Source organism: Nicotiana sylvestris, chromosome 8 (genome assembly GCF_000393655.2).
Source record: "Nicotiana sylvestris chromosome 8, ASM39365v2, whole genome shotgun sequence".
Taxonomy (NCBI): domain Eukaryota; kingdom Viridiplantae; phylum Streptophyta; class Magnoliopsida; order Solanales; family Solanaceae; genus Nicotiana; species Nicotiana sylvestris.
This window is the reverse complement of record NC_091064.1, coordinates 2,112,707-2,127,902: the sequence shown is the minus strand read 5'-3', so window position 1 is coordinate 2,127,902 and position 15,196 is coordinate 2,112,707. Positions and strand designations below refer to the sequence as shown.

Sequence of the window (15,196 nt, the reverse complement as noted above, 5' to 3'; positions counted from 1 at the left end):
ATTTGGATTTGTAGTTTGGATCGTAAGGAATCCCTGCAACGTAGTAGATACATGAGCAGTTGCACCAGAATCAAGCCACCAAGTATTATTAGGAACTTCTACTAAATTTGATTCGAAACATACAAAAGCACTAATTGTACCTTTCTTTTCGAACCAAGCTTTACGTTTCAGGCAATCTTTCTTGATAGTGTCCTTCCTTGTTACAGAAACGACACGTATCTGCCTTATGTTCCTTGTTAGCATCCTGTTGAGCTTTAGCAGGTGCTTTCTTCTTCTTGAACTTGTTGGCCTTCACTTTAAGTCCTTTACCAGCTCCTTGACCCATGAGGTTAATTGAATGATTCCCTTGTTTCTTAAGTCTTGACTCCTCCTGAGTAAGCATACTGGACAATTCACTAACATTCCACTTATCCTTAATAGTGTTATAGTTAATTTGAAAAAGTTCATACTCAGGAGGTAATGAGTTCAGAATAAACTGAACCAAGAAGGAGTCATCCACTTTCATCCCCAAGGTTTGAAGCCTTGCTGCAATGTTAGTCATCTCGATGATATGGTTTTGCATACTACGCGGCCCATCAAACTTCATGGTCGTGAGTTCAGCCATTAGTGTACCATCGAGAGACTTATCTGCAGAACGAAAACGTTCTTCCACAAACGTCAAGTATTCCCTGGCACTTTCTGTTTGTGGAGTAGTACTCTTAATGTTGTTGACAATATTCATTCGCATAAACATAAGGCTTAGCCTGTTAGAGCATTCTCATGCTTTATGGAAAGACTTCTTATCCGCACTGCTCGAATCAGTAATGGCAGCGGGCTTATCATTCAGCAGAACCAAGTCAAGATCCATCACACCTAAGTGGAACTGGACTTGTTCACGCCATTCAGAGAAGTTCAATCCACATAGTAACAGACGAAGCAAGTGAATGAAAAGGAATAGCTGCAAAATAGATAATACATGCTCACAAATCAATATGGATTCAACAAAACAATTAAAGCATATCGCAATTCTCCTTTGGGTAGATACTACGACACACTATCATAATTTAAATGCCATTTAGTCTTAATAGGTAATTAAATATTTTTAACCAAATATATATGTCATCTTTGGACAGACAATATATATTTGACTAAGAATATTAATTTACCTCATCTTATTCACTATTCATAGAATAATTGATGCACCTTTGGGTAAATCCTTAAGTTCTAGCAATAATGAAAATTAATTTATCCACTATTTTTAAATTATAGGCATTTCATTAATTTCATGGATAAACTATAATTTTATGTATGCATATTTCTAAACATACTAGTTTGGTCACTTTGGCGACAAACAAACTATATAAACATAAATGCACACATAAAATAAATATTAGAATATTTTATGCATGTGAATACTTTAAACAATCTAGTTTGGTTACTTTGGTGACTAACAAACTATTTACACATTAATCACATATATAAAATAATTAATAAATAGTTTTATCAACTAATAGCCCAACTAATCTATGGGGTACTACTACCCACCACAGGTACCGGGTAAAGGTTGCAACTTTTTCAACAAATTAAGATCCAATAAACATAAACCCTAACCCAATCAATAAACAGATTCATCCAAACCAAATAAACACAACTCATTCTTCAATAATATCAACCCGTTAAAAAAAAACACTATACTAACACATAATTAGAGATATGTGCAATAAAGATGCATACAAGCACTTGTTTACACCTAAAGTGAAGCAGTAACTTGTCTAATTTTAAATCAAATTATGGCAACTTAACTTTTTTTTTTAAAAAAAAGTATGTTCATAATAGTCTTAATATGTTGGAACATATTATCTTTAGGGCATTCAAAGAGAAACTTTGGCCAAACTGAATCGTTAATTTGAAACAGAAATTTCATGGTGAATTGATATCGTCAAATTAAAGGAACTTGAATCAGATTCGAAAATATTACAAATCCCATTAAAACAGTTACGCATCAAACATAATAATATAATCTTTCTTTTACGAAGATTATCAATTCAAATATCCAGGCTCATGATACTACATGTAAGCATAAACTTTAATTCATACCAGGATCTTGAACATGATAATCTTACATGTAATTGCCATAGAAAACATACCTGAAGCGGAATCCATTATCTTGAAGCGGAAGCGTTAATTCAAAAAACTGGTTTCTCGCCCCTTGCCCTAACTTTATGTTACCGCCGCCTTTAGAGATGGAAGAGAAAATAAAATACGGTAACCCTAATGGGTGGGGAGAGGACCAATTTATAGAGGTTCTCACTTAATCCGGTACGTCCATCAAGTAACCGATCGGACGGATGAGATTTGCTCATTAATTAAATATTAATTATGGGCCTAATCTTATTGGGCCACATACACGTAAGAAAATAGTTTACATGCCTTCCTTGCATTTGCTGATCTCGGATCAGTAGTCGAAATTTTTGTTAGATTCCGTTTAGGTCGTCCTCTTCCTCCCATGGCTTCCAATTTTTGACACATACTAATTACTAGTATATAAGAATATATATTAGCTAATAAATCATATTTTCTTATCACCTCCCCACAATGTAATTTATGTCAAATAACTTAATTTGCTCATGAGTTGGGAGTGGTGTACGTAAAAAATTCGTAAATCTGTAATCAACACTTAAGGAAGTGACAATTAATGAATAAATTGCTATAATGACAAGGGGTATCAAAATCTTGCGCCAACATATAGTGTAACATAATACTGTGTCCCCCTATTTCCGAAGCGTGACCAGGATTTCAAGCTTATGGGTTCGGGATCCTAATTTTTGTAAGTTAATGGGTTCTAAATTAATAACTTGTACATATTTAATTAAAATTTTAAGACAAAATACATGATTTGAACCAAACCCACTGGGTTCGACCGAACCCGTAACCGACACTGTGGCTCTGCCTCCGCCTATTTCAACGAGAACATCAAACAATCTAACTTAGCTATACGGTTGCACAATCAATATGATATATTTTCTCACACTACATGCGAAAGTGTTGTGCTCTTACTATCGGAAGCTTGGTAGCATTAAATTGTTCAAGTCCCTCTTCCTGCTCCTGGCTTCGTTGTTTAGTGATAACAAGTTCTGTGCATAAGTCGCTTTAGAGATAGGGGCGAGGAGCAGGGGCAGATGTAGCTCTCTAATACAGGATTCAATTGAACCCATAATTTTCAATACGGCGCATAAATTTATGTACAAAAAATCACTAAAATCGCAATAAATCACAGATATGAATCCATAATTTTAAGATATAATGAGTTCAACACTAAGAACCTTAAAAAGGTTGAACTCATAGAATTTAAATCATATATCTGTCTATGACGAGAAGCGAGTAGCCCGTTGTATAGGGTGAAAAACCTATCTGACTAATAAGAGGAAAGGGAAAAGCCAAAATTGACTTCTAACAAGTTGTCGGCTTTTCACCAGCCATTGCACGCTAGCACGCTGACCTTTCCTAAACCTAGTAAAGGGGCTGCTAGTTGTAGCGAACATAGTGCTAGCGAATAGGAAAAGTGAATGGAGATCACACAATTCCACCCCTAGCTGGATTGTGCTTTTGAGATTTTGAAAGGCTTGAAATCTTTAGACAAATCTATGGCGTAAAGCCCTACAGCAACAGCTGCCAATTTAGGGGTCGTTTAGTTGGGAAACAAGTTATCCCATGATTAATTATATCATCCTCCCATATGGATAAAAAAATACTATAATATAATCCCGGAATAACTAATTCCGAGATTAGTTATACCAACGATTTTACCCCAACTAAACATGGAATAGACTTACCTCAAATTTAATCTCAATATTAATTATCTCTTATCCCTCGTACCAAACGAGTTTGATCCACGAATAATGAATCGTACCCAAGAACAATCCAAGAAGGAAAGAAACACGCAAAATTTGGTATGAGGGATTAGCCAAATTGCCAAAAAGCTAATGTTTCTCTTCAAACAGAGACATCTTAAAATCTAAGCCATATGGTTCAAGGGATTAGGTGGGTTATCCCGATATAAATTTTGAGATTAAATGTTATCCCATATTTAGTTATTATCTAAAACCAAATATTTATACCCGAATTTTGGCATAACTTTCCCTTATAGAAGATGGGATAAGTTATTCAGGTTATAATCCTGAGTTTAATCTCAAGAATATAAGCTTAAGATATCAATCGTTTTGAACCAAAAGAAGCTTTCCTAAACCTGAAACTTTCTCATGTAAAGTTGTTTAATGGGTTAATTTTACGGAGTTCGTTACTCAAATGGTCACTCAACTATAAAAATCACTTAACTATGCATATTGCACTCAGAAGATAACTTAACTAAATTTTTCAAACTTTTAATTTTCAAATACCTATTTTACCCTCTAAATTATTAATTTTTGTCCTTTTTTACTTTTTAATATTATACTTTTTTTTCTTTTAAAATTTATATTATGCACTTACCTAAACAATAAATAATTTTTTATTTAAAAAGTAAAAAATAAATAGTAGTATTTAATCATATATAATGTTGGAATAATAAAATGTTGAGCATAGTAAAAAAATTTAATTAGAATAATTTATTCGTTATAATAATTTTGATATTAACAAAAAAACTCAAAAATTTATTTACACAATTAAGAATGAAAGAAAAAAAATATAAATTACATATCTCATGCACGTAATATAAAAATAATTATTTAAAATAGAGGTATATTTTATAAAATATATTGTATATTCTTGAAAATTATGCTCAGTTATTTTATTATTCCGATGTTATATATGCTACGAAGCTAATTTTCAGTTTATATTTTATAAATATTCTTTTTTGTTCTATAGATAAGTCTGTAATGTAGATTAAAAAGAGAAAAATTATAATATTAAAAAATTAAGATAAAAAGGATAAAAGTTGATAATTAGATGGTAAAATAGGTATTTGATAATCAAAAGTTTAAGAAATTTAGTTGAGTGACTTTTTGAATGCTATAGACATGACTTTTGAGTTACAAACGACAGAAAGATGACTTTACTAGGTAATTTTAGATAGTTAAGTGACCATTTAAGTAATAAACTCTTTTTGCGAAAATTTCTCAAAAATTAATGGCACCTCTTGACTACATTTTCTAGTTGAGAAATTAGCTAGTTGTAGCTACCATTTACTATATTACTTTCTATAGCTATGTTTTCAGTTTTTTTAGAGTGTATTCGATTTATTTAAGCTGTTGTATTCATGAATACAGTAGCAAAACTCGGCGTGAAACAGGGAAATACAGCTAGACAATTATTGTACTCGACTGTATTCAGGATATGTATTTATGAATACAGTAACGTAAATAGCGTAAATCGTGGTCTATTTAACTGTTTTTAAACGGAAAGTGAATCTTAATTTTTACTAGATCCTTCAGAGATTCCTTTCAGATAGTAGTTGCACGAATCTGTCTACTCCCTCCATCCATTTTAACGTTCTTTAGCTCTTTGCACATCCATTAAAAATAATAATCACTACAAGGTATATTAAATTACCCTAGGTTCTAGAATTTTAATACGAATCTACTTAGTTCAGGTTTAATCAAAAATAAATAATGTATGCGACAAAATATTTCCTTATTTTTGAATATGTTTGCATGTTTCAAATACATATATGCATTTAAAACTTTTACTAATAGGTTTTACACAATGTAAATTCATATTGATAGCGTCCTAATACTAGTGCCAAACATGGGATAGGACAGCCCGATGCACTAAACTCTCGCTATGCACGAAATTCGGGGAAGAACTAAACCACAAGAGTCTATTGTACACAGTCTTACCCTACATATCCAGAAGATGCTATTTCCACGGCCCAAACCCGTGAGAAAACCCAAAAATGAATAGCAACATCAAAACTATTGAACTTAGAATTGTAGGGCTTTACCCTGGGTAAGGGAGCCCTTCCAAAAATTCTCTACGGCCAGGGGCGAACCCAGGCCGAAGAGGGGGTTTGGAAATAGTTTTCAACCAGCAATAGACGCGCCTCGGTTAGAACCTCACTAGCTGCGTCATTGCCCCAAGCGCAAAGATACCTTCTATAAGCTAGAAACCTTGACTTATATAGGTTTTTCTTCTATCTATTTTCTTTTACAATGGCGATATGGGACGAAGCTGCTAATACTCTCAACAAAACTGTGACAATTCTGACATTCAGCAGTTTTTAAATCAAAATCATTTGCTTAAATGAAGATCTACCAGTATTATTTAATAATTGCACTGTTTTTAGTTTATATTGCAGAATGGTCGACACGAGGAGAGGTAGAGGGAGACCTAAAAAATATTGGGGAGAGGTGATCAGGCAGGATATGAAGCGACTTAGGATTACTGAGGACATGACCCTTGACAGGGAATTGTGGAGGTCGAGCATTAAGGTTGTAGGCTAGGGGGAAGGTGTGAGTATTTCTACAGTGCACTAAAGTGAGACTAGCCAGTTAGGAGTTAGTCTTAGGATGCTACTGGTCAATTACTAATGTAGGGCTTTATCTGTTGGATATTATTATATCTTCCATCTTTTTCGTACTTCCTATATTTCTTATACTGTTGTTATTTTTATTTTATGTTATGGTATGTTATTTTATTTTGTTTTATGTTATTTTATTATGAATCCATGGATAATACTAATATATCGTCTCTTGTCGCTTTCTTGAGCCGAGGGTCTCCTGAAAACAACATCTCTGCCCCTCGGGGTAGGGGTAAGGTCTGCGTACCTATTACTTTCCCCAGACCCCACTAGTGGGATTATACTAGGTTATTGTTGTTGTTGTTGTTGTATTGCAGAATGGATATATGGAAATGTCAAAAACTAGCTTTTGCTTGAATTAATATGGAAATGTCACCAAACTCAAGAAGATCGAAAACAGGGAGTACTGTAAGCAAGAGAAATAATTAGATATACAAATAAACAAGTATTAGTAGCTCACGAGCTAGCCATTTTTCGAAACGGTAATCGAAAATATCCGTTATTTGCAAAGTCATTAAAAAATAGCTATTGTTTTGCTGAAACACGGAAAGTTCCAGCATAATATGCGAAAATATGGAGCTCCTACATATTATGTTGGAACTCTAGCACACGGAAAGTTCCAGCATAATATCCGGAATTATGGAGCTCCTGCATATAAACTTCCAACATATTATGTTGAAACTCCAACACATTATGCTACTAGAATATCATATGTAAAAAGTTCGAACTCCAGCATATTATGCTGGAATATATTCAGATTTTTAAGAGTGTTTTTGTTCAGATTTTATTTTTACATGGAAAAATTGACTAAATTTCGATTACTTTTAAAATTGTGGCTATTTTTCAATTACCAGTTGTAAATCTGACTATTTTTTATTTTTTTCCCGTAGAATACTGTAGATATGATAAGTACTACTACTTTTCTACTATAGCTAAAACAATGCATAATTAAATTCTTAGGAGTACTATTTTTAAGATGGTGGCATCTACAAAATTTGCGAATCTCGATCAATCCATTAGGTATCTTTTATCTTTCATTATTGACCCAAACTCTGATAAATGATAAATAATCATCTAATGTTTATGTATTGGAATTCAAACTTTGATATGTAAGTAGTTGTTTAGCGGGAGAAATTTAAAAATAACCAGATTTACAAGTGGTCATTCAAAATAACCACAATTTCAAAAATAATTGAAATTTAGCCAGTTTTCATGTAAAGATAAATTTGAACGAAACACTGTTCAAAATCCGAAAATACTCCAGCATAATATACTGGAATTCTAGCATAAGTATACTGGAACTCCAGCATATTATAATGGAGTTCCAGTATAATATGCTGGAAGTTCATACACAAGTGCTCCAATCTCCAGTATATTATGCTGGAACTTTCCACGTGTTGGAGTTCCAGCATAATATGCTGGAAGTTCATACACAGGTGCACCGATCTCCAGTATATTATGCTGGATCGGTCCCTATTGCAGCAAAATAGTGGCTATTTTTCAATAACTTTACAAACGCTGACTATTTTTGAATGACCAATCCGAAAACTGGCTAGCCCGTACTATTTTAGCTTGTTTAGCTCTTCAATTGCTTGGTCAAATATGCTACTTCTTTCGTTTCATTTTATATTGTGGTGTTTGACTAAACACTTAACTTGAAATGTATATATTGCTTATTACAGTGAGTAGTAAATTGCCACAGTATGCCCTAACTATACCTTAATGTAAATTGTGAAAAGAAAATTAAAATCAACTAAAATTTATTATATGTGTCAGCTTCGAATATTCAAAAGGGCATTTCAGAACGTGCCGCAGTATCTAAGTGAAGACGGATAGAGGGATGGACCCATCATCACGGATTATTATACCTCGGAGATTTCTCGATTATCAAAAAAGAGATTCAAAAGGGTATATGATTGAAATTAAAAGAAAGAGGATTAATCAAGCTAACTGTAGTAAAGGTCGGACATTACCATTAATCCTCTAGCAAAAGCAAGGTCAACAGTCATGTCCAACAATACAAAAGAGTTAAAGTTGATAAGGTAAAATAGAAGATGGAAATTATAAAGCCGTATTCATTTCGCCCTTACCCTCAATGACCTCAAGGCTTCCAAGAGGGATTGCGCTTATCTCTTTCCAGACCTCGAGCTCCAAGTATTCATTTCGCCCTTCCCCTCAATGACCTCAAGGCTTCCAAGAGGGATTGCGCTTATCTCTTTCCAGACCTCGAGCTCCAAGCATCGCCTAATGCACAGGGCGGGGAACTTCTGGCCTAACTGGCGTCTTCGAAGGACTCACCCTATAACAATTGCAAAGTTGTAAAGTTATAAGTCATGTACTTAGATATATGTTAGCGTGGACCAGCTGAAGCGACTTCTAAATAAGCTTACCTGATAGGTTGGGAGCCCAATGTCTCACCACAAAGATCCAATGCCAAAATGGCACTCTCAGCCTGCACATTTTTCAGGTATAAGTTTGTCTGTGGACGTTGCTCCACAATTAAAGAGATTATTTTAGTAGAATAACAGTCAAGACACATTTCCAGTTTGTTCTTCTCCATTTCTCTCTCTCTGTATACTAACAGAACAATTGAAAATAATGAGGTTTGTATTTTGTTTTGTGGAACCTGATGGTGTATTTTATTTTTATTTTTTGTCATTTTTTTTTGTTTCCAAAAAACATATAGTCCCTCACACCAAACTTTCTCGAAAACCAAAAACAAAAAAAAATTTGGTAAAGCCCCTCTCAAACCAAACAGCAAAGAGCATCCTCTCCCGAATAGTGTCCATTCTGTTGTTGAAACTATTGTTCGATTTTTTGGATTAGACAATCGCAAACTGAAACCTAGTGGAAACATATTCGGTTCGGCTACATTTTTTGTAATTAAGGTTCTGGTTATTTCGGTTATGTACTACTATTAGTTTTCGCAAAATATTCTCAAGCCCATTTCTCCCTTCGTCCCTTTCTTTCCCCAAGTTCACAACTTCTTTCTTTCCCCAAGTTCACAACTTCGTAGTCTTTTCAGGCTGCCACGAGAGGTTGGAGGAAGGTTAATGGTGGTGATGGCAACAGGATTTTCACATACTCTTGTCTCTTCTCTCTTGGGATTGCCTTTCACTAAATATATGCAGGAGAAGGTCTGATGAATTTGGATTAGGCAGGAGGAGGAATATGGTTTGGTCAGAGGCAGAGTCACGACTTGAAGATTATGGGTTCTGAATAGTTAGTGGGTTCACAACCAAATATTTATACATATTTAATAAATTTCCTAATACAAATACGGGTCTAAGCAACAACTACTGGAATCGTTCGAACTCGTACCGAATACTCTAGCTCCGCCCCTAGGTTTATTGAACTATAGGTAAGGAAGTATAAGATTGGTATAGAGAGGACCAACTTAAAATATGAACATTTTGGTTTTCAGTTAAACCAAACTTTTTTATAATACCAAAAACTAAAGGGAATAACAGAAAATTCAAAAAATCAGAATCGTAGTTGATGGGAAAACCGAAAATACTGAAACTGAGAAAATGAGAAACCTCCGTTTGGTTGGTTTTTTGGCTTTAACAGAAAAAACACCCACCCCTAGAGTATACTCTCGCAGCATTAGAAACACAAAGTATCTATTTCGCTCTAAGCAGGTCACACATGGGTATATTGCTGCAATCGGCAAGCGTGCAGGTAGAAATGGGTCATTGATGCTTAATATTAGCATACACATCACACATAAGAACATACCATGACAAATTCAACGAAAGCTATACGGGTTGAGTGCACTTGATCCCCCAAAAGCCTCAAACGAGAAACCTGCAAAGGAAGAATATCATTCATTCTCACCCCTTAAGTCAAGATTCCCTATCTTACTGAAAGCTTTTGAACATCATACTAACCTCACCACATCTTGTTTCAAAAAAGATTTTGACATCAGCTTGAGAAACCTGTTGAGCATATAGTATATCAATTCTACAATAAGAAAAAGTAATTCAACCAGCAACTAAGGTAGGAGGCCGTGAGCCAAATAATAAACAACTAGTTTGTGAATAAGCTCCAAAAATATCCAATAGAAAGATGCAGTCAAGAAAAGCATGGATATTTGAGAAGATTGCAAATATGAAACACTGTACCATCTTATCGATATTTGTGCAATAGACTGTCCTCGCGCACATCTCACGCTCATCCTCTGACTATATATAAAACAACACAATCGACAAGAAAGAAGTTAGTTGACCTAGATTCCACAAGGCTGAGATAGAACCATAAACAAATTATTTTGGTAATATTTTCCACATACTAGCACAGTGAAATGACAAAAATTTGCTTACCCTTGGAAGGAATGTAGGATTTACAGGTAGTATAGCAGTTTTTGACGGTAGGACCTTGAGTGGAGAGAAACCTAATATTGTCCCACAAAGACTAAGTGCAGCTCTTGCAGAATCTGTTCGGAGTGATTCCATACGACATTATTAGTTTCGAATGTTCGGCAATCGTAAGAACTTCAAGTCACTTTGAATCTTCAGCAATCTTAAGAACTTCAAACCAAGATATACTACTTACATTCATCAGCGAACTCCACAAAAGCAAAGCGAAGGCGGGAGTGGGGATCACCGCAAACTCGGCAGTCAACGACCTGCTAATAAGCACAGCCAAGATGAAACCAAACCACTCTTACACTCTTTAATAGAGTAACAGATCAAGTTTTCTCTCAAAGAAGTTCCATGAAGTCCGTCTAATTTTGGAAACTTTCTAATTAAGTCATCACAAAGAGCATGGAAATTAGCAAATTAAGATGACAAACAGGAACATAAACATCATGATCTCCAAGACCCACACCTTGTAGACCCAACAAAAACATATGATAACGTCTAGATCCACAATTGGGCAACGCATTTTTAAGGCAAAAAGGCTACCCGCCCTAGAAATCAAGTATCATACAGGACCCACCATAAACAAAACTGCAGACAAACTCTTGAGACTGCTTATGGAAGTTAGGAGACAACAAGAACCTACAACCAGAGTTTCCTCTATCAGTGTTATCAAAGGCGCGCTTAAGCCCCTTAAGCAAGGCGCAGAACATGTTGAGTGTTTCTCGTTGCTTAGCAGGCGCTCAGTGTCATCATCAAGGCGCTAAGGCATATTTTTCCTTGCCAATGAGTGTAATCTTGAAGAGGCGATACTAAACAATTGATATTTCACTTTATCGTAATTTTTTTCAATTTCTTTGTCCATATATTTGTTATTCATGCATATAATTATTAGTCTTGAACTACACAGCACATACATGTATGTTTGTTTTCCTCCATTTTCGCCTTTCTTTATCAAAGCTCACGCTTTATTTGCGCTTTTCACTTAAAGCCCGGCATCTCTTCGAGCTTTTTTGCGCTTTTCACCTTCGATAACACTGCCTCTATCGGGAACCATAGGGGGCTTATTTGAAAGGTCAAGTCTTGGCATATATAAATCCATGTACTTCTAAACATTGATAAGCATGAGGGTAAGTTCCCTCGTGTAAAATGCATCTTCACAAAAGTGAAGTGGCACATACTTCTTATTTGTGTGCAAATTGCTATTTGCTAAAAGAAGATGATTTTCTCGCCAAATGGAGATGGATATTTGCTGGAGATTGAGGAACATATTTTATTCGCACTAAAACTAATGAGGGTGTGGGAGCAGTTAGAGGAGTTATTTATGATAGCCATGTATAGCTAGTCCAAGCTAGCATGGACTAGTGTAGCTTTATACCAAATGAACCGAAAAGGAAGGCAATTACTTGTTTCTTGGTTTCTTAAGTTATTAAAAGAAGCATGCACACAAGAACTCAAATATCTAAAATGATGACTCAGACCAACGTTCAGAAGGGCATAGTGACTTACTTGTCCATAGGCACTAAATAGCGCAGCAAGCTGCTCCTCTGTGACCTACATTTGATAAGGTAAAAGGCAACCAAAAAAAAATATTACATAAATCTTAATACAGAAAATCATACAAAATTCAATAATCATCCATCCTTACATACATTGATATCAATGTCAGAAACATAGACCGTTCGCCTAATGCTATCTTCTCTTTGAGCTCTGAAAGATCTACTGTTCATTCTCCTTCTGCCCTGGTTAAAGTTGTTCCCCCTCTGTAACAAAATAAAGTGAGACAAAAATTGAGTTTCACGAAGCCGTAGTAAGTTGAAAAATGTCAAGTAGGTATAATATATAACCGGTTCTCCAATAGTAGCATTGTCGCCTATGGGCTATTATGCACTCTCCCATTTAAGAAGGTAAGATCGGACGAAACATTTAGTCAGTGTATATGAAATGATAAATTAGCAGCTAATATCTCTTCCACATATGGCAAAAGTTATGTTTAGTATGACTAAACGACCAACATAACGAAATGGAACAACTAGCACGTGCACGTTCAGATTGAAACAACAAATTCCACGTTGTCCACTGCAATGATCCAACGGTACTCATCCACTTAAAGCAGCTAAGCATCAGCAATCAAAGTGACAAACCAAAATAATTGAATCCCATTCAATTAACTTAAATGTCAAATTTCTTTTTTTAACAAATGGAATGTCCAAATTGACCTACTAATAGACCAACCATCGTCAATTCAGTCTCTGCAGTTTTAAACATTTACACGTTCCATGTTTCCCTGATAGTTGTGAAACCCTGGTTTCTAAATTCTGTTCAATTAGCAGCATTTGATAAATGATTATAAGTGCCAAAAAGCATAAGGATCGTCGCAACAACTTAATCTGGAAATTGATTACTTAAAACGCTCACAGAATCAGTAGTGTCCCAAAATATATGAAATATCCAAAAAAAAAATTCTTTCTTTTTTTTCCATCTCAAATAACATTTCTTACCTAGCAAATGTGGAGATTTCCCAAGCAAGTACAAAAATGACAGTTAAAAGTTAAATTTCCTTCAATTCCAACTATTACGCCCACACATTAATGTACACACAGAGATAAATCTTAAAAATAAAATCTTTACTAAAAACCTACGTTGCGCGGACTCTCCAAATATGAAGCTGCACCCGTGTTGGATCCTCCAAAAATGCACTACTTTAGGAGGATTCAACATACACCCTCTGACATTTTCATAGAGTCCACGCAACATAGCTAGAAACAACATGTTCACAAATTATGACAAAATTCAACATGGATCAAACTAACCAAGTTCAATCATGAAAAAAGAATTAAAACAGACTAAACCAGTACAGTCAGACATCTCTATAACAGCATCCCTATATAACAACACTTCACTATAAAAGCTAAGTTTTTCCGGAACCAATTTTCATGTTATGTTATAATATATATTTTCTATAATAGCACTTCGCTATTACAGCCAAAAATATCCGAAATAAACGAAGTTGTTATAGAGAGGTTTGACTGTATAGGCAATTCCAAGTTTTCCCAAGAGAAATCCTCCAACTAATAATTGTTCAGTCATGAATAGGACCTTAAAAGTTAAAACAGACTAAAACAATACAATTATATTTCAAAAAATCTCCAAAAAATTAAACAATGAAAAATAACAAGAATTAAAAATATTGAAGATATACCCTTTGGTTATTTCTGAAACCATCACCTCCCAGAGACTTGTGAGCTGTAACAAAATTATTGAAAAATATCTGATCACGATTATTATATGAAGAAGGAACAAATTCCTTAGCCTGTGGATTCAACTTGAGTTTATTCAACATATGAACAATATTCTGCATTTCATATTCTGATTTTGAATTTGTGATTAAATCAGAATCCTTAATCACTGCTGTCTCATCAGACCCTTGTGTACCAGTAGCCATTGAAACAAAACCCAAAATAGAAAAACTCAAAACTTTAACAAGAAAAACGAACAAAAATTAAGAATTCTTGATTTTTCTGCAAAAATCTAATCTTTATATGATTCAATATAGGGAATTTGTTATTTTAGAGCAAAATGCGTGCTATTGAAACAGACCCATTTAGGGAAAATAAATGTGAGAAATAGAAGAAAATTTGGGTGATGAGTAAGAAATAGTTGTAAAAGGGGTTTTGGTGGCGTGGTTTATTAGAGAAACAACAAGTGGCTTTGGGCTTTGGCCTTTTGCGACTCTTATTTTGTTTTGTTTTCTGGTTTTGGAAAAGAGGAGAATAGTGCGTGCGTTTCTACGTATTGTGTTACGCATACCGAGGTATTGTAAGGAATTTTTTGTTTATCTAAGATTGATACATGAAAAAGGAAATTCCGGAGCAACAGTAAAGTTATATTCATTTTTGATCTATAGGTTACGCGTTCGAGCCATACAAGCAGTCACTAACTTTGTTATTATGATAGACTGTTGATATCACATTCACACCCGTAAAGTGCGTCATTTTCTTGGACCTTGTATGAATGCTGAATGTTTTGTATGTTAGACTACCCTTAAGATTGATACAACAACAACAACAACCCAGTGAGATCCTACTAGTGGGGTCTAGGAAGAATAGTGTGTATGCAAACCTTACACCTACTCCTAAGACTGTTTCCGGTAGACCTCGGAAGAAGAATAGCCCTTAAGATTGATATATGCATCAAATTCATAAGTACATAGACATGTATTTTAATTCAAACTTTATTGCTCAATTATAATAATTAATGTATATTTCTATTTAGAATTACCATTTTATCATGAAAAATAACATAATGCGTTATATTTTACGCAATAGAAGTTAATGTTATG

The 15,196-nt window shown here is 34.6% G+C and overlaps 1 protein-coding gene and 1 non-coding gene across 3 annotated transcripts; both read right to left on the bottom strand.

The window, feature by feature from the left end:
• Window positions 1-5,909: 5,909 nt before the first annotated feature.
• LOC138876734 (U4 spliceosomal RNA) lies at window positions 5,910-6,063 on the bottom strand. Its single transcript, XR_011402065.1, has one exon. It is a non-coding gene; the product is annotated as a U4 spliceosomal RNA (small nuclear RNA).
• A 2,381-nt stretch (window positions 6,064-8,444) lies between these two features.
• Window positions 8,445-14,561, bottom strand: LOC104232444 (polyadenylate-binding protein-interacting protein 8-like). Of its 2 annotated transcripts, none has more exons than XM_009785657.2 (10): window positions 14,057-14,561; window positions 12,507-12,617; window positions 12,364-12,408; window positions 11,048-11,123; window positions 10,816-10,928; window positions 10,618-10,677; window positions 10,384-10,431; window positions 10,232-10,300; window positions 8,884-8,945; window positions 8,445-8,792 (listed from the first exon to the last, which is right to left on the bottom strand). In XM_009785657.2, the coding sequence occupies exons 1-10, from the start codon at window positions 14,297-14,299 to the stop codon at window positions 8,738-8,740; spliced, it is 882 nt and encodes a 293-aa protein (XP_009783959.1). In that variant the 5' UTR covers window positions 14,300-14,561; the 3' UTR covers window positions 8,445-8,737. The 2 variants fall into 2 exon arrangements, with proteins under 2 accessions (XP_009783959.1, XP_009783961.1); XM_009785659.2 differs by having other exon boundaries at window positions 11,048-11,120; window positions 14,057-14,516.
• Between the last annotated feature and the right edge of the window lie 635 nt (window positions 14,562-15,196).